A 25,430-nucleotide genomic window follows, 5' to 3' on the forward strand; every position below is an offset into this window, starting at 1 on the left:
GGTAGATTGGAAGATTGAGATTACACCACAGCTGATGGGAGGCCCGTTCAGCAGTCTGATAACAGAGGGGAAGAAGATTTGTTAAATCTGGCGGTACAGACTTTCACACTTTTGCACTTTTTCCCTGACTGGAGAAAGAAGAGGGAATGATTGTCATGATTATGTTGGCAGCGTGAACTGTAGATGAAGTTGGCGGCAGGGTGATTGGTCTGTGTAATTGATTGGGCAGCATCCGCACATCTCTGCAATTTCTTATGGTCTTTGGACAGAGCTGTTGCCAAACCAACCTATGAGGTATCCCAATAGAATGCTTTCTACAGTGCATCTGTGGAAATTTTTTTTGGTAAGAGTCGTAGGAGACATACCAAGTTTCCTTAGTATTTTGATGAAGTAGCCACAGCACTACCTGCCCCTCCACCTATCTTCGTATCGTCTGCAAACCTGGCCAGAAAGCCATCAATTCCATCATCCAGAGCATTAACATATAACATGAAAAGTAGCAGGCCTAACACCGACCCCTGTTGAAAACCAGTAGTCACCGGCAGCAAACCAGAAAAGCCCTCCTTTATTCCCACTATGGCAGTTTGCCTGCGACAGTTCTGTATATGCCGCATAGCAACAATTTATTGGATTTGTAAATAATGGCTTATGGATGTTCAAACTAGTGCAGAGAAATTGTACACATGACTCTGATGTTGAAATAACTTTATCTCTCTTTTCATCAGCAAAACCTATTTACAGATTTTTCTTTCAAAGACCAGACTAGTTTCACTAAAACTTTCATCAAAATAATTTCAGACTTCATTAACGAAATACTCTGTAAAAACATAAGCTATAACATTTGAAGCATATCTGCAAAATTGACATACTACCCAATCTATATTAAGCAATATAGAAGTTCTACTTCAAGGATTTGCATACGCTACTGACAGATGCAATAGGATGAAAAACTTTCCCTATAAAGAACAGCATTCAGCGTACAAGGAATGATATATTAATGTATTCAGGAATTGCCTTAAATCAAGACAGCAAAGGCTGAAACAATTAATCAGCTCATCCTCTCGATACTCTTAAACCACACTTGAAAATTGGATTATTTAGAAAAGCAAAATTATGTATTTTTATATCTACTACCACCGTGACTGTGAAGAAGAGCATTGTGCCTCGAATGTTTTATTTTCACAGTACCTTATCGTTGCCTATTCATCACCAAATTATGATTCTAACATTCCTTAAAATTTGTATGCAAGTATTACTGCCACAAATGGGGGAGACCAGAACCAGGGGTCACAGTTTAAGAATAAGGAGTAGGCCATTTAGGACTGAGATGAGGAAAAACCTTTTCACCCAGAGCGTTGTGAATCTGTGGAATTCTCTGCCACAGAAGACAATGGGAGCCAATTCACTGGATGTATTTAAGAGAGAGTTAGATATAGCTCTGAGGGCTAACGGAATCAATGGATATGGGGAGAAAGCAGGAACGGGGTACTGATTTTGGATGATCAGCCATGATCATTTAAAATGGCGGTTCTGGCTCGAAGGGCCGAATGGCCTACTCCTGCACCTATTTTCTATGTTTCTATATCCTAACCGCAAATACAATTCCTAAGTTTCTGAAAATGCAGAGGATGTCTCAATGTGGATTTGGCTGGCAATGCTGAATTTTATTGTCCTTTTCCACTTTACTGCATCATGTGTCCTTGCGGGAGGGCATTGGGAATAACATGGGACAGGAATTCTGACTGGGCCTGACTGTGTGGGTGAGCTGATTGTCTGCTGACTGGCAAGTACTGTGATAAACAAAATATGCATCGGAATGAAGAAAGTACAAAATAATATTTATCCATTGCATTTACTGAACTGGTATCTTGTGTTCCTTTTAGCTTCTGATTGACACTCTGTGATTTAAAAACTACCAAAATATATTTTTGAAAGTGGCATGTAAAAATACATATCAAAAACATACATTTGGCACTGTTTTGTTAAGGTTCTTCAATAACCCATTGACTTGAGTTTATCTGAACATAAAATTCCTTCTGACCAGCATAGTTATGTTTGAAGGTTGCTTTTCCTTGCAGCCTGACTAAATAAAATGAAATACTTCTAATGTCATTTGAGGTTTTTGTTTTATTTATTTTTCATTTCTCCATATCCCCATGTTATTTAGGAAAATGATACACTTGAGTGGTTCAGTAAACATTTGTTGCCTGAGGTAATCTGACTCTGGGGAAAGGAGAAGGAAAGGAGAAGTTGCTGGCTGTGGACTTCATTACTGTAGAGAAATCTCTTGGCTGGGAAGAGCAGTGCAGCCAAACAGAGAGAGGAGTGACAGCGGCTTCCATCCCATCCAAGTGATGAGCGATCCCTTGGGAACCGGACAGTCTGTCAACACTTGGAATGATGGCCCACATTCACTGTGACAGCTGGGGCCCTGTCCTGAGCTTACATTCCAGCACTGAGCACCCACATTACACTCCCCTGCAGCCCAACCTCCCTCCATAAGCACTACTGGCAGTTTCTCCTCACCCAGAAATGGCTGATTTGTTGATGTAAGAGTGCCAGAGGAGGGAAGGAAGGGGTTTGCTCCAGGAGGGTTGCGGTTCATGCCAGGTCCCTTGCACTGCAGTAAGACACTTGTCTGTGGATAATGCTACAATGATTCCTCATTAATGCTGATTCTATTCATTTATGGGAACTAAGCAATGTATATGTCAGTTGATCTAGTTCAGAATATGGGGATGTACTTTTGGGTCCTTCCAGCAATGCACATAACTGAGCCAAACTCCAGCACCAAATTGGTAGGAAAGAAATGCAGTTGCTGGTTTACACCGAAGATAGACACAATGTCAAAAAATATATAATTTGAGAATCTGCTGGCTGCCTTCCTTCTGTCACACCATTTGTTCCACTATAACCCCCCTTGTGCAGTCTCCTGCTGGGAGCTGGACTCCTTGCACCTTAGTGCAACTGAGTTACCTCGGACTATCGGCACTGACAGCCCACTGGCTCTCTGAGCCACTTTGCCAACTGCTGAGTCTCTGCATCCTCTCCACACTCACAGCCTGTCATAGCTGTCAGTGCCATCGGGCCAGTGACATTCACAAACATAATCGTAATCCCTGGGATAAGTTTGACAATAAATTAAATTGCTGCTGCAAAATATTAAAATGCTTGAAAACATATTTTGATATATAAGTTTAAAACAGACTATCCTCAATTTTGTTTACTTATAATTTTTCTCCTGTTGGCTGATTTATGTTTGTTTGAATGGCCACTGCAATGCTTGCACTGGGTGCAGATGGGGAGGTGGGAAGCTTGCAGGAGAACATGTTGTCCCTTTGACTCCATGAGGAGCCCACAGTGGCAACTGCTGTTGGCTTAAGCTACTGCCAACACTGGCAAGTGTGACTTCCGTGGGGATATCTGTGTGAGTCCCAGCATAAGTGATGGCATCGCACCCCTGAGTCTAAACCCTCCTAGACCCGAACACATTCGCCGCATTATTGGAGGTGGAATCCAATGAAAGAGAAATCCAATGAAATTGCCCATTATTCTGCACACCTACTTGTGCAGAATAATGCGCAAGGTTAAAGATCATATTTCAAAGATCAAGAACACCAGATATTTCATCAACCTTCATTCTCAGTCAACGTCATCAAATCAGACATCCTCTTAGCTTCCGATCCCAGTTTATGTGAAATTTGACTGAGATTTGCACCTCCTGAACTACAATGTCTATACCTCTGTTGTAACCTGTTGATCATTACACCATCGGGTAATATTAAACAAGCAAATTCAATTATTTGTTATTTGATAACTTATACTGTTTCCATTGCTTCTAGGGCACATTTACAGAAATTCCTGCTAGTAATATTCGGCAAGTCATTGCACGAAGACTAACAGAGTCCAAGTCTACCATCCCCCATTCGTACGCCAGTATTGACTGCAACGTCAAAGAAGTCTTGAAGACAAGGACGCAGCTAGCCAGAGGTTGGTACTGTTATTAAGTTTACAATGCTTCTGGTTTGTTTCCATATGTCCCTCCACCAATATTTATATTCTAAACTTTAGACCTAAGAAAGAAAACATCAGGCAAATGCTGTAACTTGCAAATAAAATAAATTAGATCAAGGTATATGTGAAAAGATATATTATAGTCGGGCACTGAAAAAATGGTCCTCGGACAGGATGATACATTGAGCTGACCTAAAGACCTTTCAAGTCACCAGTAACAAGTTTGTATGTACACCATTATCTACCACAAGATCATTACACACAGCAGACAGCCACAAACAAGCTTAGAATCTGCAGGAAGCACTGACGCCACAGTTCATCTGTAGACCTCTAGTCATTTTCTTATTTAACTGGACTTCAGACTGTTCCCAGTTATAAACTGTAAGTGGGGATACAAAATGCTGGAGTAACACAGCAGGTCAGGCAGCATCTCTGGAGAATATGGATAGGTGATGTTTTGGGTCGAGACCTTACTTCAGGATCTGAAGAAGGGTCTTGACCTGAAAAGTCACCTATCCATGTTTTGCCCTTTACCAGCATCTACAGTTCTGTTTCTGCAACTGGAAATGGGGCTTGTCCACACTGGCACGGAAAAATCTCTTGCTACTTTTTAACCAATTCCGTGATCAGAATTTCAATTACACCTGGTGTCTTGGTCATAAATATTTAACATTCTTGCCGTTGCAAGTGCACCATCCAACCGTATCGAATAATGAGGAAGAAGAAACAACGTTTCTACTCGGCAGCGATCAACCTCATCAAACAAAATAGATGGCAGCCTAGAACAAAACACAAATTTTAATGATTTCTTGCTTTTTGCAGATGTGATGCGGTTACCTCTTTGTATATCTTTCTTCTGTTCTCATTGCTTTGATTCTCACTTCAGAATTGGTGGGAACACTTTATCTTAACTTCACTTTCCAGTGACTGCAGAGAAGCATTTTCTCATGTGAGCAATCTCCTAGAATGGATTTAGGATGATCTGATCACAAATAGACAACTGGTTGCATAAGCCTTTGGTGTATCGTGGACTCTCATTGATTCTCATAACAGTGTTAACCAGGAATCATTTCACACCCAAGGCAAGGATATCGGCCTCAGTTCCACTCATTATGCTTTCCATTCACAGCATAGAGGATATATTTCTGGTACAACAGTTCATCTGTCGCAATGATTATCATGTTTGTGGTCAGAAATGTTTGTGGTTAAAGTCATGCTTGAGAGCATGCGATTTCTGTTGATTTGCGCTCCCCCCCACTCCCCTTCCTCATTTGGAGGACAAACCTTGTTTTCATTAAATCTGTTCACTAGCTCAACCAACCGTACAACGCATCCTCAGTGGTGAATATCATCTTCAGTCGGCGTCTACTGTGCTGTTGAGATTGCATTGCTTCCATCTCTATACTTAAACCCTCGTTTGTTTGTTCCTGAACTACAGCCAAAACGGTACACGGGAGTGTGACAATTTTAAGCCCGCCTTACTCACCGTCGTCCCTTTGGTGCTAATGAAAGAAGTTTCATTGAAATCGGTGTTATATTTTAAAGTTATTCACATTTTAAAGTTTAAATCTATCACCTCGGGAGGGAGAGACGGAGGGAGGGGGAGGAGGGAGGATAAGGGGGATTGAGGGGAATGTAGGGAGGGTGGAGGGGGAGGGCAGGAAGGAGGGGGAAGGGAGGGGAGGGGGGATGAGGGGAGGAGAAGGTGCTGCACCAATGCAGGAGAGGTTTGGGCCCAACGGGTCCACTTGGTCCAGTTAAAGTTAAAATCTTTGTGGCTTGTAAATTAAATTAAGTAACAAATGCTTTAAGGTAGCAATTTCACTGAAAACTAGAACAAATAATTTGGCGGAATGCATGATCTGCATACCACATTATGTTTCTTACCCAGTTGACAAACTATCACCTTAATGGCATTTGGATGAAGTCTGGATAGAGAAAAAAAAATCCATTTCCCCACAGACACAAAAAGCACAAGAGAAGCTGATGTAACTTTGTTCAGTTTGTAACAGGTTTAAAGTAGCTCCTTGATCTGTAGATTTCTAGTCGTTGGTTTCATGCCTTGGAGGTTAGTTCCAACACAGGCCAAAGCACAAATTTATTTTGCGGATAAAGGAACCTTTCTTATGATTTAAATTGCTTCTATTAGATTAATTTATTATTTTATACACAAGGGTGAAATTCCTTCATAATGAAGCCCACAGAACAAATAGTATACATACAACATTGATAATTCGGCCGCACAGTGGCGTGGCGGTAGAGTTGTTGCCTTACAGCGCCAGAGACCCGGGTTCTATCTTGATTACAGTTGCTTGTTTGTACGTTCGTGGATTTTCTCGAGGGACCTGCGTGGGTTTTCTCCGAGATCTTCGGTTTCCTCCCACACTCCAAAGACGTACAGGTATGTAGGTAGGTTAATTGGCTGGGTAAATGTAAAAATTGTCCCTAGTGGGTGTAGGATAGTGTTAATGTACGGGGATCGCTGGGCGGCACGGACTTGGTGGGCCGAAAAGGCCTGTTTCTGGCTGTATATATATGATATGATATGATCTCCGGTTTCCACGCACACTCCAAGGACGTACAGGTTTGTAGGCTAAAATGATTGGAGTAATTGGAAACTGTCCCTAGTGTGTGTAGGATAGTGCTAGTGTGCGGGATTAGCTGGTCGGTGCAGACTCGGTGGGACAAAGGGCCTGTTTCCACGCTGTATCTCTAAACTAAAGTAAAGTACAACAATAAATATAACGCCAAATGCGAAACAGCAGAATGGTGTAAGATTGGAGTGCAGATCTGAGAATATTAAAGTACAATAATAGAATATCCGATTGAGGTAGAATAAAGAGTACCACCGGGAATGTGGTGTGAAAGAGATGATTGGTTCAGGAGTCAGAGAGCAGTAGGGCAGAAAATGTTCTTCAAACTAGACGTCCGAACCTTCAAGCTCTTGTATCTTCTCTCAGAAGATAGAAGAGAAAGAGGGAATGACCAGAGTGGCAGGCATTCTGACAGTACTTCCAGTCTTCCAGATGCAGCACACTATAACTGGATGGAAGGATGCAACAAGTCTATGATGGGCTTTCTACAGTGCATCTGTGAGAAATTTAAGCGAATCCTCATGAACATGCAGAATCTTCTCGTACTCTGAAGAAAGTAAATATGCTGATGTGCTTCAACATTCCAAAGTAATTATTTTAATCATGGCTAACAGAGAAACACTATGAATAAAAAATTTTAAAAGGGCTGTAGGAACTCAGCAGGTCACGCAGCATCTATGGAGGGAAATGGACAGACATCACTTGCGTTGAGGTTCTCCTTCAGACTGATTGTGTTGTACTAAATTATACATCAAGTTCACTGAGGATTGGGTTTACACCATGCAGTAGTGGCACCATTATTCCTTTCTTTCCGATATTTCCTTCTATTTACATCTCCTCCATGTAGACCAGCAGCAACTGACAATCCTTCACACCTTCTCTCAGAAGGTATTATCACCATTTGTGCAATTCATTACGTTGATCCTCACATCCTCATAAAGTTTGGGAAGAGGTTGAGATCGTTTCAGCCCCAAGGTCTCTAGTCATTCGCTTTACCAGATAAAACTGCGTGCAGATATTCCCTTTGTTCTTTTCACCCCTCTTCCTTCTCTCCAACTTTAAATTGGTAATGGGAAAGGTCATGGGCTTGAAATGTGAACTCTGTTTCACTCTCCACACTTTGACCTGCTCCAGCATGTTTGATTTTGTTTCTATTCTCTAATTGAAGCAGCTCCTTCCCAACCAACCAATCCACCCTCAAATATGCAAAAAATGAAACATTTTGTTATGCCAATCCTTCAGAACATTTTATGCTTGTGAGTTGTATCTCCTACTTCCCAAATACAAGTCTGCAATTTTTGGACATGCAATGTGCACCAATGCCTGCAGAAACAAAATGGCGGTATGTCTCTTGTGTCACCATTATGTCTGTGTTTGCCCATTTCTGAGTGCAACATTAAGCTGTCAGAAAGGAAAGTAGCATTGGACTGGGGTAGTACATATGATCATAAAGGTGGAGGACCATAAAGGTGGAAATGGCCCATAGCCAGCGTGTTCTTACACCTTCCCACTTGAACCCATTTCAATTCCCTACTAAAGTTCACGTTAAGAATATGCTAGTTGAAGTAATCTAATAGGATTTAATGGTAGACTTTTTGGCTTCTTGTACTATGGTTTCAGATAAGCTGCTTTATTTAATGTCCTGTAACAAGCATGGAGATATAACACGGAGAACAGATTAACCTCCCTGCTGAATAATTTTAAATTATTTTGTTTATTTTTTCGTTCGTAGTTTTCTCTTGTACGCTTGCCAGTTATTTGCTTCTAATTCTAATATGGAATTTTACACAACTATGTGAAAACTTGCATCTAAATCACATCTTTAATATAGTAAAACACCCCAAGACCTCAGAGCTATCACAAGAGTAATGATTAGAAGATGGTTGTTTAAAATCTCTCTTAAGATGTAGTTGTAGGGAGGAAAAGGCAGACAATTTAACACTACAAATGTCAAGAATACCAGTGATCTGGGGAGACTATACATCTTCTTGTTTTCTTGAAAGCCGTATCGAGACTAGGTGCAAGGATGTAAAACAGAAAACCAACATGAGAAGGCAACCTACTTAACTTCATCCTTGCCTGGTGCAGATGTTTCTGTCTTGATGGCATTGATAGGAGCACCAGATTAGGTCCATGTGGAGACAAATCTTTACATTTAGGAAACCCATCCCCCTCCACTGCCTTGTTTCCATTGTAGCTCAAATAGGATACAGGCAGAGAAGAGGAAGCAACTTGAAAAATGACCTCCCTGAAGTGCTGTGTGCAATAGGCAGTAACAGAATTAAGTTGCACATGAGTAACGTTGTGGCCTAACATATCTTCACTGAACCATTATCATCAAGCTGAAGGATTAAACTTGGTTCCGTAAAGAGTGCAGAAGAGCATGCCGGGAGTAATCTGGCAAAGACCCAACAGAAGATTAAGTGGATGTTAGGTCACACAGTATTTAGAAATCATACAAACATTGATTGGAATACTGCAGTTTTGGTCATAGATCTATACAGCACAGAAACAATTGCTTCGGCACACCTTGTCCATGACACCCAAGTTGGCACACTGGGTAAGTCCCGTTTGCCTGCATTTGGCCATCTCCCTCTAAACCCTTGCTATCCCTACATCAGTCAAAATGACTTTTGAAAATCAACTGTATCCACTTCTGTAGCTTCCTCTGGCAGCTCCTTCCAGATATAGATCTTCCTCTAAGTGAAAAAAATGCCCCTGAGGTCCCTCTTAAATCTCTCCCCTCTCACCTTAAACTTATGCTCTCTAGTTTTAGAATTCCCTACTCTGGGGAAAAAGACCAAGCATTCTCTTTATCCATACTCCTTATGATCTTGTACACCTCAATAAGCTCATCGTCAGCCTCCTACACTCCCAAAGAAAAAAGTCCCAGCCTATCCAATCTCTTCCCATAACTCAAACCTGCATGTCCAGGTAATCTGGTGAATCTCTTCTGCACTCTTTCCAACTTCATGACATCCTTCGTGTAGGTGGGCGACCCAGAACCACATATAGTACTCTGTGTGGCCTTGCCAATGATTTGTCCAGCTGCATCATGATATCCCGACTTTTGTGCTCTATACCATTCCCAATGAAAACAAGCATCGCAAACATTGTCCACCTGCCCTTACTTTCAGGGCACCATTCATCTGAGCTTCCACCTTCAATGGTGAAAGTGGTCAGTAAAATGGGTAATAGGAGGAGGAAACCCCAAGCAGCTGGAGCCAATGATGTAAACCAGGTTGTTCCAGTATATCCACACTACTGCATCCACTTCATTGAGGGAGATCATCCAAATATGTCCTAGCTACAAAATCCAACTAATTAAATTCAGCTAACTGCCATCCTATTAGTATTCTCTCACTTATCAAAAATGGGATGGAAATGACAAACTCCTTCACCCCAAGTGCGTGAAGGAGAGATATAGGAGGTCCTTCCTTCCCACTGCTGTGAGACTGCACAACCAGCACTGCTCACAGCAGACGAGTCAACAGTAACAGTAAAGGAATACACAGTAAACTGATGACAATCTTTACTTTTATTTATAATGAATGATCTCTTAATATATATATATATATATATATGAAAGGCTTATCAACAGTACTATCAAATAATACTCATGCAATCTCAGATACTCTTGGTTTTAACAGGATGCATTTTTACATCTCCACTGCAGCCTTGCTTCACCTGTGCTTCACCTGTCTCCCCTTGATAACAGAGTCCTCATAAAATTGTAGTCACTGGGAATGAACAGAACTCCACACTGCTTTGAATCATATCTCACCCATGGGAAGTCGGTTGTGGGGTTTGCAGGAAGCCAGTCATACAAGCCTCAGATAGGTATAACATGCTGGAGTAACTCGGCTGGACAGGCAGCATCTCTGGATAGAAGGAATGGGAGACGTTTTGGGTCGAGACCCGAAATGTCATCCATTCCTTCTATCCAGAGATGCTGCCTGTCCCGCTGAGTTACTCCAGCTTTTTGCGTCTATCTTCGGTGTAAACCAGCATCTGCAGTTCCTTCCTACACATGCAAGCCTCAGATTACTGATGTTGGTTCAAATTTCCAGAATATTCTTTTTAGCACTATAGGAATGTTTTCGGCATAAAGGCGGCAGCAGTGAAGATGGTGAATCATCGCCTTCTCAAAGACAATTCAGGATAGGTATAACAAACCTGCCCAGCCAACGATATCCAAGTCTTTAGTCAAGAATCAGGAGTGTTTTATTGTCATATGTACCGAAGCGGAACAATTAAATTATTTCATGTTGCAGCACCACAGGTTTTGAAATCTTTCAAAGATCCCTCATTTGAATTTGATTTTGATATTGCCAGCTGCAGATGTAAAATTGTGCATGTGTGAAAGCTCATTGCTATAACCAGACTCTCACCACCACCTTCTCAATCTTGTTACGAGCACTAAATTGTATCACGAGGGAAGCTCACCTATTGCTTGTCCCCTGCCCGTATCGTTATAAAACCAGCAAATAAGAGATGTCGTGCCTTTTGATTTCTTATGCTTTCTGAAGAAGTGGCATTGCGTGAAGTAAAGACTAACCACCATAAGCATGAGACTGATTCCCCCTCGATATGCTGCTTTCCAGTATAGCCAAGGCATTTACAGTATCTGATTATAGTCTGGATTCACCCTTCTCGCAGGCACGGGGTTCAGTTTAAAGGCATCCATGATCTGTTTTAATACACTGCTTATTAGAAATAGGGTGGGGGTAGGTGGCATGTGCCACAAAGTCACTGGCAAACCTCTGAATTGAGTTTGGGCTGAGAACACAATCACATGCTCATGTCCTATCATCAGTGCCCTCAGGTCGTTTCGTTTCATCTCTGGTACACCGCAGAGCCATCTAATGCAAGTCTTGCTGAAACCACATTATCCAGGCTGAGCCTTGCACTTATTTCTGGAGCAGCCTGCTCTTGTTGAATGCTGTTCAGGCAAGAGCTGAACAGAGAGGTTTTTGAGCAAGCGTTTGGCTCTTCTTGACTTGTGAAAATAAATAGACTTTTCCTTTGTCAGACAATTTAATGCTTCCTTTTTAATCAATAACCACGTATTTGCGATAACCTCTTTTTTTCTGACGCACATACTTAACAAGCACATACTTAACAAGCAGCTCAGGTTCTAGGGTAAGAGACCATTATTTGTCCCAGGAGACTATTATTTGAGTTCAAATTGAGAATCAATTGAAGAATTACCTTAGAAAAATGCAGTGATTCCAGTGTTAAATTGTTTTAAAGTCCTGGTTTATGATGCTATTTTGAAGTGCTTCTATTTGCTGCAACAGATAGTTCTCTATCCTGTGGCTGAACCTGAACCAAGCCGAAGAAAATCCAGCACATTTCACTCCACTAGAATGTTTTTGACCACCTACCTCATACACCATAAAATTACGTGTGACCTCGCTCATACATTTAGATTATGTCTAATTTTGTGCGTCACCGACCATTAGACTGGGCGCGGCCCATATACATCATGAGATTCAATGTCAAGTCAAGTCTACTATATTTGTCACATACACATACAAGATGTGCAGTGAAATGAAAGTGGCAAGTGAAAGTGCTAAAACTACAACGTCTGGTGTCCTGCTCCATCTGCGACTCTATCCTGTCCCTGTACCGCCTTTTTGCGTCCTTCACCACCCTTCGCAGTCGGTAGGACTCTACCTTGTAGTCGTCCATATTGCCGGATGCCAGGCCTGAGTTGTAAGCAGCGGTGCGAGCATTCAAGGCAACGCGAGTAGACCTGTCCACCCAGGGTTTTTGATTAGGAAAGATATTAACCCTTACCGTGGGGACGATGTTATCGGCTATTGTTGCAATGAAATCCGTAACCGCTTCCGCAAACTCACCGACGTCTCTGGAACTTGCTTGGAACATATTCCAGTCGACATCGCTCAGTGCATCTTGCAGCATGGCCTCTGAATGGTCAGCCCACCGCTTTACGTCCCTCGTCACCGCCGTTTCCCGTACTATCCGTTGTTTATACTCCGGCAGCAGGAAAATGGCAGCGTGGTCAGATTTTCCAAGAGGAGGGAGAGAATCGGCCTTGTAGCCTTTCCTGAATGGCGTGTAGCAGTGGTCCAACATTCTTTCCCCCCTGGTGACACACGTGATGTGTTGGCAAAGTTAGGCATGACCTTCTTGAGATTTGCCCTATTAAAATCTCCAGCCACCAGTGACCTGGTACCTCACACACATTTAAATTCTGTGTAATCCCCAAAGCCCTCTCATTATTAGTCTGTGTGTAACTTTTGAATCTCAAATTCCATAAAAGCATGCATTACTTTGTACCTCACTGTGTGTGGCCGGAAGAAATCTGATAGTCAGCAGCCTCACGGAGAGTTTGTATTTTATACTTTCAATTTACATTGTTTTCAAACCCTATGCAACCCTATATTTCATACGAAAGCTCCTCGTTGGACAATTGGAGAATGGACCAGATAATGCAAAGAAGATTCCCTAATAAGGTTGGCGAGGAAGGAGAATGCTCTCATAGCAACAATAAACAATTGATGTACTTTCTCTGAAACCTCTGAAACACAGTGTAATCACGAAGTGTTATCATATCATATCATATCATATATATACAGCCGGAAACAGGCCTTTTCGGCCCTCCAAGTCCGTGCCGCCCAGCGATCCCCGTGCATTAACACTATCCTACACCTACTAGGGACAATTTTTTTTTTTTTTACATTTACCCAGCCAATTAACCTACATACCCTGTACGTCTTTGGAGGAACTCTGCAGATCAGGTAGCATCTGTGGAGTGAATGGACTAGCAATGTTTTGTGTCGAGACGCTTCTGAAGAACATTCCCAACCTGAAATGTTGTTTGGCCTTTCCCTCCACAAATGCTGCCTGACCCACCAATTTCCTCCAGCACTTTGTTCAAGATTCCAGTATCCGCAGTCTCTTCTTTCTCCATGTAATTATACTCTTCTTGTTGTTATTTTGTTGCTTTTTACATGTTACACTTGGTAATTGTTACACATCCGTGGGCATTATTCATGGACTTAAAATGTGTTCTTCAGGCAGGTGCCATCTATATGTTCCTTCACAGCAGTTTGCCTGTACCTCCACGTAACATCAAAAGAAAACGAGCCCATGAAATGTGCTAATTAACAAAGGTGTCACTTTGGCAAAAACTAATCAAAGATCACTTAAACATATGGGAATACGAGCATTAAAGCAAATATATTTCTATGTTTCTGCTCACTTTCCTCCAAATAGCTTCTTCAAATTCTGTTGGGTGGCCGCATTAGTCCCTCGCCCCAGTGTATGCCCATCCACACAAAGCTGTGCTGGGAAGAAAACTGCTTCCATAGAATAATACAGCATGGAAACAGGCCCTTCAGCCCAACTCGTCGAGGCCGACCAAGATACTCCATACATGCTAGTCCCATTTGCCAGCCCATGGTCCATATCCCTCTCTCTGCCATCTCCCCCCTTTCTCAATCTCTCCATCTTCACCATGGGGCAGACTATGTACTGACAACTACCACAAATCCACTGACCTCCACAGATATCGTGCCTACACCACCTCCCACCCTGCCTCTTTCAAGGACACCATCCATTACTCTCAGTTTCTCAGTCTCTACCACATCTGCTGCCAAGCTGAGGCTTTACAATCTAGGACGTCCGAAATATTCTCTTTTATTCACTAGTTTCCCAACTGCTGTTGTGGATGAAGCCCTCACCCATGTCTTCTCTGTGTCCAGCAGTTCTGATCTCACTCCCCACCACTCATGTGGAACAAGGATTGAGTTCCCCTTGTCCATATCTTTTACCTCACCTGCCACTGCATGCATCACGTCATTCTCCGACATTTCCGCCACTTTCAATATTATCCTATAACCATTCACATCTTCCCGTTCCCACCTTTTCCGTTCTCCGTAGAGACCACATGGGTTCACTTGCCCCTTCTCACCCATTCATCCCCTCCACGGGTACTTTCTCCTTTATATCGGCATGACCAAGTGTGGACAAGGCGACCCTTTTGTTGAACACTTGCCAAGGCATGCTAAATTTCAAGGTTACTAACTATTTCCACAGTTATCCAGCTGGTAGAGCAGCTGCCTCAGCACGAGAGACCGGATGCAATCCTGACCTCGGGTGCTGTCTGTGTGGCATTTGCACGTTTCTTCTGTGACCATGTGGGCTTTGTCCAGTTTTCCTCCCACATCCCAAAGATGTACAGATTTGTAAGTTAATCTGTAAAATGCACCTCATGTGTAGAGAGTGAAGAGAAGGAGGGATAACATAGAACTAGTGTGAACAGGTTTCGATGGTCATGTGGACTCGGTGGGCCGAAGGACCTGTTTCCATGCTGTATCTTTCAATCAATCCAATCAAAAAAGAACTCCCCTTTCCCCTTCCCATACAGTCCTTTCTGTCGCTGGACTTCTCCAAGTTAGGCCACATGCAAACTGGAAGAACAGCACCTCATACTCAGCTTGGATTGCCTACTACCCAATAGTATGAACATTTAATTCTCCAACTTTCAAGTATTGACCCCTTTTTTGCTTCCCCACCCATTTCTCCCACTTTCTCTCTCACCCTCAGTCACTCTGCCCATCTTCATACACTCATCTCCCACCTCCCTGCCCTTTTGGCTTATGTTGGTGTATATTTAAAGGATAGTGATAGCCTTACTCTTTTCACCTTACTCGGGATATTTTAGACTACTGGTGATCTGTATCTGGTAACGTTTTAATCCATTGAATACAAGTGCATAATGTTATGCCATTGATGTCTTGCATATAAATAGTTTTGTCTAAAATGTTGTCCCTCATCTACGGTGAAGTTATGAATGCATTTCTCAGTACATTATACTGGTGACTTTTGGTATAATGTTAGGGTGTGTGCCAGTTCTCTGAGCCTGGATAGTGCAGCGTGTGAACCTGATTATTCAGGCCTGGGCTTGTTTATAACAATTCGGTGAAAATGTGCAGGAATGTAGTACATTGTCATCGGAACCAATTCTGATGTAAATTCATTGCACAATTCAATAGATTAACAGTACATTACAAAAAAGCCAAACACTTGGAATAATCACAGAATCCCTGCAAGTTACAGCATTGAAACATGTCATTTGACACATTATGTCTTCAATTATGTTCCTCTCCACTTACGCATTTTAGTCTATTCCTGAGCTCCTGCTGACTTTCATAATATTGAACCTTTCTCTTTTTTAACAAATTTTAACAAATCCTTTAAAAATATTTCATGGGTTCTCCCTCGACAGAGAGCAAACTCATAATCTAGGTGTATTGAGATTCTAGTTTTCTCTTAATGCATTTATCTAAAATTATTTTATATACAGTATAGAGCCTATTGTATATACAGTATATAGTTTATTCTCATATGCACAAGTACAGTTAGGTACAAGTACAATGAAAAGCTTGCTTGCAGAAGTATCACAGGTACTAGGACAAAACACAAATAACCATAAATTACACAAAATAATATAATGAAAATTACATAAGACAATAAAAACCTTTTACGAGTAATGCTGTTACTAAAGAGAAGGCGCTTGGGAAGCTGAAAGGTCTATAAGTGGATAAGTCACCTGGACCAAATGGACTGCAGCGCTGGGTTCTGAACGAGGTGGCTTTAGAGATTATGGAGGCATTCGTAGTGATTTTGCAAGAATCACTAGAGTCAGGAGTGGTTCTGGGTGATGGAGAATTGAAAATATTACTCCGCTGTTCAAGAAAGGAGTGAAGCAGAAGAGTGGAAACCATAGGCCGGTTAGCGTGACTTCAGTGGTTTGAAAGGTTTAAGAGTCCATTATAAAGGGTAAGGTTTCCAGGTACGTAGAACCACGTGTTAAAATAGGTCAAAGTCAGCATGGTTTTGTGAAGGGGAAATCTTTCCTGACAAATCTGTTGGAATTCTTTGAGGAAGTAAATAGCAGGATCGTCAAAGGAGAGTCCGAGGATGTTGTTTACTTAGATTTTCAGAAAGCTTTTGATAAGGTGCCCCACGTGAGGCTGCTAAAGAAGATGAGAACCCATGGTATCAGAGGGAAGACACTAACATGGGTAGCAGGTTGGCTGGATGGCAGAAGGCATCCCATAATGGGGGCTTTCTCTGGTTGGCTGCCAGTGACTAGCGGTGTTCTGCAGGGGGTCGGTGCTGGGGCCGCTACTCTTCACATTTGGGATAGAATTCAGAAATCTGACGTGCAAAGGGATTTGGGAGTGCTGGTGCAGGATTCCCACAAAGTTAATTTGCAAGTCGAATCGGTAGTACAGAAGGCAAATGTGAAGGGGAAATCTTACCTGACAAATCTGTTGGAATTCTTTGAGGAAGTAAATAGCAGGATCGTCAAAGGAGAGTCAGAGGATGTTGTTTACCTAGATTTTCAGAAAGCCTTTGATAAGGTGCCCCTTTATTTCGAGAGGTCTAGAATATAAAAACAGGGATGTAATGCTGAGGCTTTATAAGGCACTGGTCGGGCCGCATTTGGAGTATCATGAATGGTTTTGAGCCCCATATCTGAGGAAGGATGCGCTGGCGCTGGAGAGGGTCCAGAGGAGGTTTACGCGAATGATCCCAAGAATTATTGGGTTTTACATATGTGGAGCATTTGACGGCACTGGGCCTGTACTTACTGGAGTTTAGAAGGTAGAGGGTGGACCTCATTGAAACTTACTGAATAGTGAAAGGCCTGGTGTGAAGAGTTGATGTGGAGAGGGTGTTTCCACTAGTGGGACAGTCTAGGACCAGAAGCCATAGCCTCAGAGTAAAAAGACGTTCCTTTAGGAAGCAGATGAAGAATTTCTTTAGTCAAAGGATGGTGAATCTGTGGAATTCATTGCCACAGAAGGCTGTGGAGGTTGTCAATGGATATTTTTATGGCAGAGATTGATAGATTCTTGATTAGTACAGGTGTCAGGGGTTGTGGGGAGAAGGCAGGAGAATGGGGCTGAGAGGAAAAGATAGATCAGCCATGATTGAATGGCAGAGTGAAACTTGATGGGCCGATTGACCTAATACTGCTCCTATCACTTTTGAACATGAAACAAAACTGAGCAAAAAAAACCACACAAATAGAAAAACAACTCCATGGTAGTGCAAGAGATTCTCTTCACTGCCAACCCACCAATGAAAACTGGCACATGGTCTCCTGACTTCCCCTTTCTGATGTCCATGATTATTCCCGCCTCTATCCACCTGACCCAAAATGTCACCTATCAGTGTTCTCCAGAGATGCTGCCTCACCTGATGAATTACTCCAACAATTAGTCTTTTTTTCGTGGGCTAGCATCTGTAGTTCCTTTTGTCTACTTCCTTGGTTTGTTCTGCCATGTCAGCTAGGTGTTCTGTCTCTCCCGTACGTTGACTTATCATCATGCACGATTCAGCCAACCACAGTGATATCATTGACGAGTTTCTAGATGGCATTGGAGCTGTGCCGAGCCACACATAAGTGAATGTAAAGAGAGTAGAGCAGGAGAGCAGCCCACAGCCTTCAGATACACCTGCATTAATGGTCAGTGAGGAGATGTGGGAAAGATTATGAAAGTTTATCTGATCATCCCTAAATTTTGGAAGAGACAAATTGCTGGAGTAACCCAGTAGGTTTGGCAGCATTCCTGGAGAACATGGATGCATCGATAGTTTCGGGTCGGGGCACTTCTTCAGACTGTTTGCAAACCTTGTTTCTACATCCTGTGTTTTCTTGGTTTCTAAAGAATAAAACACTGGCTTCTTGTTTACAACTGTTTCCTTGCATCCCGTGATGATATTCTGGTGAGACAGCACAACACCACTCCCTTCATTTTCACACCCATCCTGCAATGGGATGCTAAAAACAGTGGGACTGTAACTAGAATTGCTTTACTGTGGCGGTGCCCGGGTGCTAGGCCACTCCCTTGGTCATTCCCCTCGGCACTGAGTGGACAGGGGGGATTAGGTCACTCCCTGGGTCATTCCCCTGGGGACAGACTGGTCTGGTGCTAAGGGGTTTGCTGGAAGGGGTTATTGTTTTGACTCATGGGGATGACCGAGTGAGTGTATGTTCGTTACGGCATTAAAGTTATTGTTACTTCTTACCTGGCGCCTGGCCTGATTCCTGTCGCGTCCAGACCCACTACACTGGTGACCCCGACATTTCCTCGCAAGTCGCGATGGACCCGAACGCTCCTCGACCCGCGGTCCACACTGTCCTGCAAGTGGCCGATGGCATCGACTACTCAGCCCTGGCGGCCGCCCAGTTGACAGATGATGAGATGTCCGCCTATCGTACCGCCATTCGGGCCTGCGGTTGGAGGACGTTCCCTGTGGCCCTGGGGGCGCGACGTTGCTGTGCGATGTATCCACCGGGCAGCCACGCCCCATCGTTCCCGTTGCCTAGCGGCACCGGGTGTTCGAGGTGCTCCATGGGCTGGCCCACCCTTCCATTCGGGCGACAACGACCCTTGTGGCTTCCCGTTTCGTGTGGCACGGGTTACGTAAACAGGTTGGACATTGGGCGCGCACCTGTATCCCGTGCCAAACTGCCAAAGTACAGCGGCATGTGCGTGCGCCGCTCCAGGAGTTCATCGTCCCTCGACAGCGGTTCGACCACATTCACGTGAACATCGTGGGGCCGCTGCCGCCTTCTCGGGGCTTCACCCACCTCCTGACTATGGTGGACCGTTTCACGTGGTGGCCAGGAGCAGTTCCACTGCCGGACACTTCTGCCTCTACTTGTGCTCGTGCGTTGGCGGCACACTGGATTGCCAGATTTGGGGTGCCGCTCGACATCACGTCCGATCGAGGGCCGCAATTCACCTCCGAACTGTGGTCGTCCATGGCTCAACTACTGGGGGTTAACCTGCACCGCACCACTGCGTACCATCCGCAGGCGAACGGCCTGGTGGAGCGCTTCCACCGCCAGCTCAAGGCTGCCCTGAAGGCCCGGCTCGTTGGCCCGGACTGGGTCAACGCGTTGCCGTGGGTTTTACTGGGCGTCCGCACTGCGCCCAATGAGGACTAGGCCACCTCCTCGGCTGAATTGGTGTACGGGGCACCGCTGACAGTGCCCGGTGAATTCGTTCCATCAGCTCAGGGTCAGGCGGAACAACCATCGGCTGCTCTGCAACGCCTTCGGGAGATGGTGGGCACGCTGGCGCCAGTGCCGACGTCTGGCCACGGTTCGGTTAGGTCGCATGTCCCTTCCGCCCTGCAGGACTGTCCGTTTGTTTTCCTGCGCCGGGATGCACACCGGACGCCCCTTCAGCGTCCGTATGAAGGGCCATTCAAGGTGCTCGAGCGTGGCTCTGCCATCTTTTTTTGGACATGGGGGGTCGCCCTGAGACTGTCTCTATTTCGCGGCTGAAGTCGGCGCACGTGGATGTTAGCCAGCCGGTCCTACTGGCGCGGCCTCGCCCTCGGGGTCGTCCTGCGTCCCGGCCCTTACCCCCGGAGTTCCCACGGGTGTCTTCCCCAGGCAGGGTGGTTCCGGTTCCTGCGCCCGCCGTGGTGCGCACACGGGCTGGTCGTCTCGTACGTCCCCCTGTCCGTTTCGTGCCTCCGGTTCTTGGGGGGGGGGTCCTGTGGCGGTGCCCGGGGGCTAGGCCACCCCCTTGGTCATTCCCCTCGGCACTGAGTGGACAGGGGGGATTAGGTCACTCGCTGGGTCATTCCCCTGGGGACAGTGTGGTCTGGTGCTACGGGGTTTGCTGGAAGGGGTTATTGTTTTGACTCGCGGGGATGACTGAGTGAGTGTATGTTCGTTACTGCATTAAAGTTATTGTTACTTCTTACCTGGCGTCTGGCCTGATTCCTGTCGCGTCCAGACCCACTACATTACCTCATTACAGCGAATCTGCCTTTTCCTAGCCCATATCACCTTGCACTATTTAATAGGCATTAGAGTTTGCCACACCCTCTGCTCTTTTTACATTATTCTCAAATTGTTCTGGCCTGCCTCATTTTGTCTTAAATGCATTTTAATTGTTAATTTGATCCATTTTCCTACACCTGTGCACTTACCCATTTATTTGATGTGCTGTGATTTTCATTATGTAATACACTTGATTTGTTCCCAGCTGACTGGACTTTTCAACAGGTTAGATGTACCAAGTCATCTCCAGCTGAATTATGGCCCATGGGAGTAGTTGGCCCAGGTTGAGTCCTGAGCTCTTGTAAGCAGGTCCCAGAAACATAGACATTTATTTGTTACTTTATCTCATTTTCCTGTAGTTCACAAGTTTCATAAAATAAGTATCAGCGGGACACTATCATTGATGTACGTGTGAGAAAAATTCTATCGTACCACAAACTTGATATCTACAGAGGTGATGGAAAAATTGATGTAATCTTGTGTAACCAGAGGGGTACCTTGATCTGTAAAGACAAACGTTTGGGCATCTCTCTCTTATCACTCAACTTCATACTGCTTCCTGACTGATTGCTCAGCTTAGACCTGATGGCACCTGGTCATTGTGTTCTGTTTGATTTTGAACTGAATTTTAAGCTTGAAATTCAGATTGCTTGCTTAGAATAAACTAGACAGCGCTTATATTGATATATTCAGTCTGAATCTGAGCTCCAAGGTCAAAATTCAGATTGTTTCTTTGGGCACGAGTCCTCACCACCCAGTGATGACCCCCTTCTCCTGTCTCCAACATTCCTCCTCGTCTTGGACTCCCCCTGCCGGCCTTCTACCCTCTCTGGACCTTTTTATTTCTAATTGCCAGCAAGACATCAACCGTCTTGACTTTTCTACTCTCCTTACTCACTCCAATCTCACCCGCTCTGAATGCAAAGCCCACCACTCATTTCACAACAATCCCAACGTTGTCATTAAACCTGCCGACAAGGAAGGTGCTGTTCAAGTCTGGCAGGCTACTGTACTGAGGCGTCTAACTTCACACCAACCCTTTGACCATGACCCCATAGATGAACACAAGGCCATTATCTCCCAGACTGTCGCTGATTTCATCACCTCTGAAGATCTGCCCTCCACAACCTCCAACTTTATGGTTCCCCAGCCCTGCATTACCCACTTATTCCCACAATCCACACACAGAACTGCCTTGGCAGACCCAGTTACTGTTTGCTCCTGCCCACTGAACACATATCCTATCCCCCTTAACCAATCCCTACCGATCCTACTTCCAAGACACCTCACAAGCCCTTCAACTCTTCAATGACTTTCAGTTTCCAGGCCTCCATGCACTCATCTTTACTGGACGCTGAGGTAATGGACGTGCAGTATCTCTAAACCTCCATCTTCCACCAGGAAGGTCTCAAGGCCCTCCGTTTCTTCCTTGGACAAGACCCAATCAATTTCCCCCCTACTAACACTTTCCTCTGAATGTCAGCTTTCTAAAACACTTGAATCTATTCTGCATGTGTGGCCTTGAGATCAAATTTGCCTGTCCTCCATCCCACTCTGACTGACTTCACTGCTGAAGGCCTCCTACATATTTCTGTATTAAAAGCTCCATTAAACCGCAGCAGTGGTAAATCATCTTCAGACTAGGCACCTTTCAGCCTTCCAAATTTGGCATCATTAAACAATGTTAGATAATTAGCATTCACGGTTCTTCTGTAATTTCAGTCAATTTCCACTTCCCCTCCAAAGCTTACATTTCCTTCATTATTTGTCACATTACCACCCACGTTCACAGCCCAGGCCATCACACAAACCAGCCTCCCACCCCATCCCCTCCCTCCCCCCACCACCACAAATCCCGATCAACTCCCAACAAACATCACGCTGCCTCAAGAAAATAGCCAACATAATTAGAGACCACTCATACCCCGGTCATTCTCTCATCTCCCCTCTCCTGTTGAGCAGAGGACAAAAAAACACATACCATCCGATGCAAGGACGGCTTTTTCTCTGCTGTTACCTTGAACAGATCTCTTGTATGCTGGGGATAAATTCCCAATCTTCCAAGATACCTTGCACTTTTTTGTGTCTGCACCTTTCTCTGCGGTTGTAACACTATCTATTTCATCTGTTGTACTGCTTAAGGGATGATGTGTTTGGACAGCGCGCAAAGGATTTTCACTATATCTCAGTACACATGATATTAATAAGCCAATACGAAACTAATACATTCCTCTTGCATTATTTATTGGCCATTTATTCCCTCCTGCTTTCCACCGATTACCGGCTTCCTTTTATTTGCTTCTCACTTCTCTAATTGCTCTGCATCCAAAAAGCCCCTCATCTCTGACTAATGCCAGTTTCGATGAAAGGTCATTGACCTGAATCATTAACAACTCTCTCCGCAAGATAATGCTTGACCTGCTGAGGTTTCTAGCATCCACAGTATTTTGCTTTTACAATACCTGGTAAAGAAACAGTTATTTTTGGTATATTCTGACCACCCAAGGGCAATTTGAATTATGGAATGTTTTTTTAATTGGTTTTTGAAGCCTCTGGAAATACTTTTTTCCCCACAAATATATATTTTTTAATACTCTGCGATATAAATAGAATCTGTAAAGAATGCATGCCTTCATTCACTCTAGCATTGGCCACAGCTTGAGGCTCGGTAATTGTATAAAATCTTTAGTACAGTAATGTCCTTGATTCTCAGAAAGCTGCACGAATGCCACATCTGCCAGGACATTATCTGCAGCAACAGAGGAGGGGTCTGTACAGACATCATCATTCCACTGTCCTTTTTCAAGCATTGCATTAATGAAAAGCTGCAGCTCTGTCGAAGTAACTCTCTCATTCTCACTGATGTCTGTGTTTTTTTTTCTAGATGACATCAAGGTCTCTGTGAATGATTTCATTATCAAGGCAGCTGCTATCACACTGAAAGTAAGTGAGGTCTGAAAGAGAAATGATATAGTGTAAAAGGATTCGCTTCACATCACAAACATCAGTATCAAAGTCTAGTTTGGACCTGCCTAGAATAAACTGAGGCCTGCCTTCAAGGCCAGAAATCTAAGTTGGATTCTCAGACTTGCTGGATAAAACTACTGTACAAATACATCAGCAAGCTTGATAGTCCATATTTCCTTACAGCATAGAAGGAGATCGTTCAATAGTCAATTTATCAATAGTCAATTTATTTGTCACATACACATAAATGTGCAGTGAAATGAAAGATTACCCGCAGTTCAACAATAAGACCAATAAAAATAAGCAATAAAAATATGCAATAACACATACAATCATAAACCAATACCAAACAAAAGAAACATCCGTTTCGACCCATCGAGTCTAAGTCCGCTCACAAAACAACCCTATTTTGCCACTAATCTTTACCCTAACTTATTCCCATCAACTCCCCCCAGATTCTACTGCTCACTCACACACTAAGATTAATTTACCATGACCAATTAACCGACCCCAACTCTCTTGTCTTAGGGATGTGGGAGTAAAACTGTTATGTGGAAAATGTGCATACTCCACACCAACAGCACCTGAGGTCAGGATTGAACGTGGGTTACTGGTGCTGAGGCAATGACACTGTTGACTGTGCCACATCTGCCAGGAAAAGCAGAGGCAGGATTAAATTACCAGTGCTCAATGAGGAATGCATCAAATTGTAGCTGAGGCTTAAAAGGTGAAACCAGGGGAGGAAGTGCTGTAAGCACAAAGCTCGGTCAACATCTACAGGTGTCCAGGTCTACTGAGATGTCCAGTTCAAAAGTTCCGATGGAGCTTGGCTTAGAAGGTTTAGGACTGAAGGCTTAAGAAAGGAGGTTTACGAGAATGATCCCAGGAACGAGTGGGTTAACATATGATGAGCATTTGATGGCACTGGGCCTGTACTCGCTGGAGTTTAGAAGGATGAGGGGGAATCTCATTCAAACTTACCGAATCGAGAAAGTCCTGGACAGAGTGGAAGTGGAGAGGATGTTTCCACTAGTGGGAGAGTCATAGCCTCAGTTCCTTTAGGAAAGAGATGAGGAAGAATTTCTTTAATCAGAGGGTGGTGAATCTGTGGAATTCATTGCCACAGAAGGCTGTGGAGGCCAAGTCAATGGATATTTTTACGGCAGAGATGGATAGATTCTTGATTAGTGCAGGTGTCCGGGATTATGGGGAGAAGGCAGCAGAATGGGGTTAGGAGGGAGAGATAGATCGGTCATGATTGAATGACATAGACTTGGCGGGCCTAATTCTGCTCCTATCACATGAACTACGCTGTCAGATGATGCCGGCCAGCTTGCTCTATGTTCTCAGCACTTTTTCCAATAAGCATGAGTTTCCTGAGTCTGACCATATTCATCTCCTCCAGAAATGACTTCACTTCCATCAGCCCTGAAAGGCACAACATGCCAATCTATGGAACAAATAAGCACTATAGAGTATATGTTAAAGCCCAATACAAGTAAAAGCTGCAGCTGTGCCCTGAGGCAGTTTCTACAAATGATTTAAATAATTAGTGTAACTAATTCCAGGTCTCTAAAGAAAGCAGATGGTTTTAGGCACGTTAGATTTTACAATTCAATGCAACTCTTTCCTGTAAATATGCCGTATATAAAATGTCACTTTGTTTATCTTTAACTAGAAGTGACAAACATATGGAGAAATCTGATATAGGTGCAAATGCTCGCCTGGTATGATAATGAGACAAAAGCCTGTATGTTCAAAGGGATCTATTTTTGTAACTGGCCTACTTATTAAGTGTTGTTCTTCGATTACACTCAGGGATTGGAGTAGCTGGTAATATCTTGCAAGTGCTCATCAATGGAGTGAAATGGGAATAGACTGAGAGGAACAACCTCTAATTCGGTCCAGTGTGGGAAAGAAATGCTAAGTAAGCTTGTCTTTTAGAAATAAATTATCAGATTTTAGCCGAAATACATTTTCACAGAATAGATATGGGGCCAAAACGT

At 43.8% G+C, this 25,430-nt stretch overlaps 1 protein-coding gene across 2 annotated transcripts in view; it reads left to right on the forward strand.

The window, feature by feature from the left end:
• The window catches only part of pdhx (pyruvate dehydrogenase complex component X), a 157,971-nt gene that overhangs the window by 104,091 nt on the left and 28,450 nt on the right, over positions 1-25,430 (forward strand). For both annotated transcript variants that reach the window (XR_013548425.1, XM_078415062.1), the window contains exons 7-8: positions 3,843-3,990; positions 23,342-23,400. Coding sequence is in view for 1 of the 2 variants with exons in the window: in XM_078415062.1 (XP_078271188.1) it covers positions 3,843-3,990; positions 23,342-23,400 (207 nt within the window). In the remaining variant the exon portion in view is untranslated. The remainder of the gene's footprint in view (positions 1-3,842; positions 3,991-23,341; positions 23,401-25,430) is intronic.

Source organism: Rhinoraja longicauda, chromosome 18 (genome assembly GCF_053455715.1).
Source record: "Rhinoraja longicauda isolate Sanriku21f chromosome 18, sRhiLon1.1, whole genome shotgun sequence".
NCBI lineage: Eukaryota > Metazoa > Chordata > Chondrichthyes > Rajiformes > Arhynchobatidae > Rhinoraja > Rhinoraja longicauda.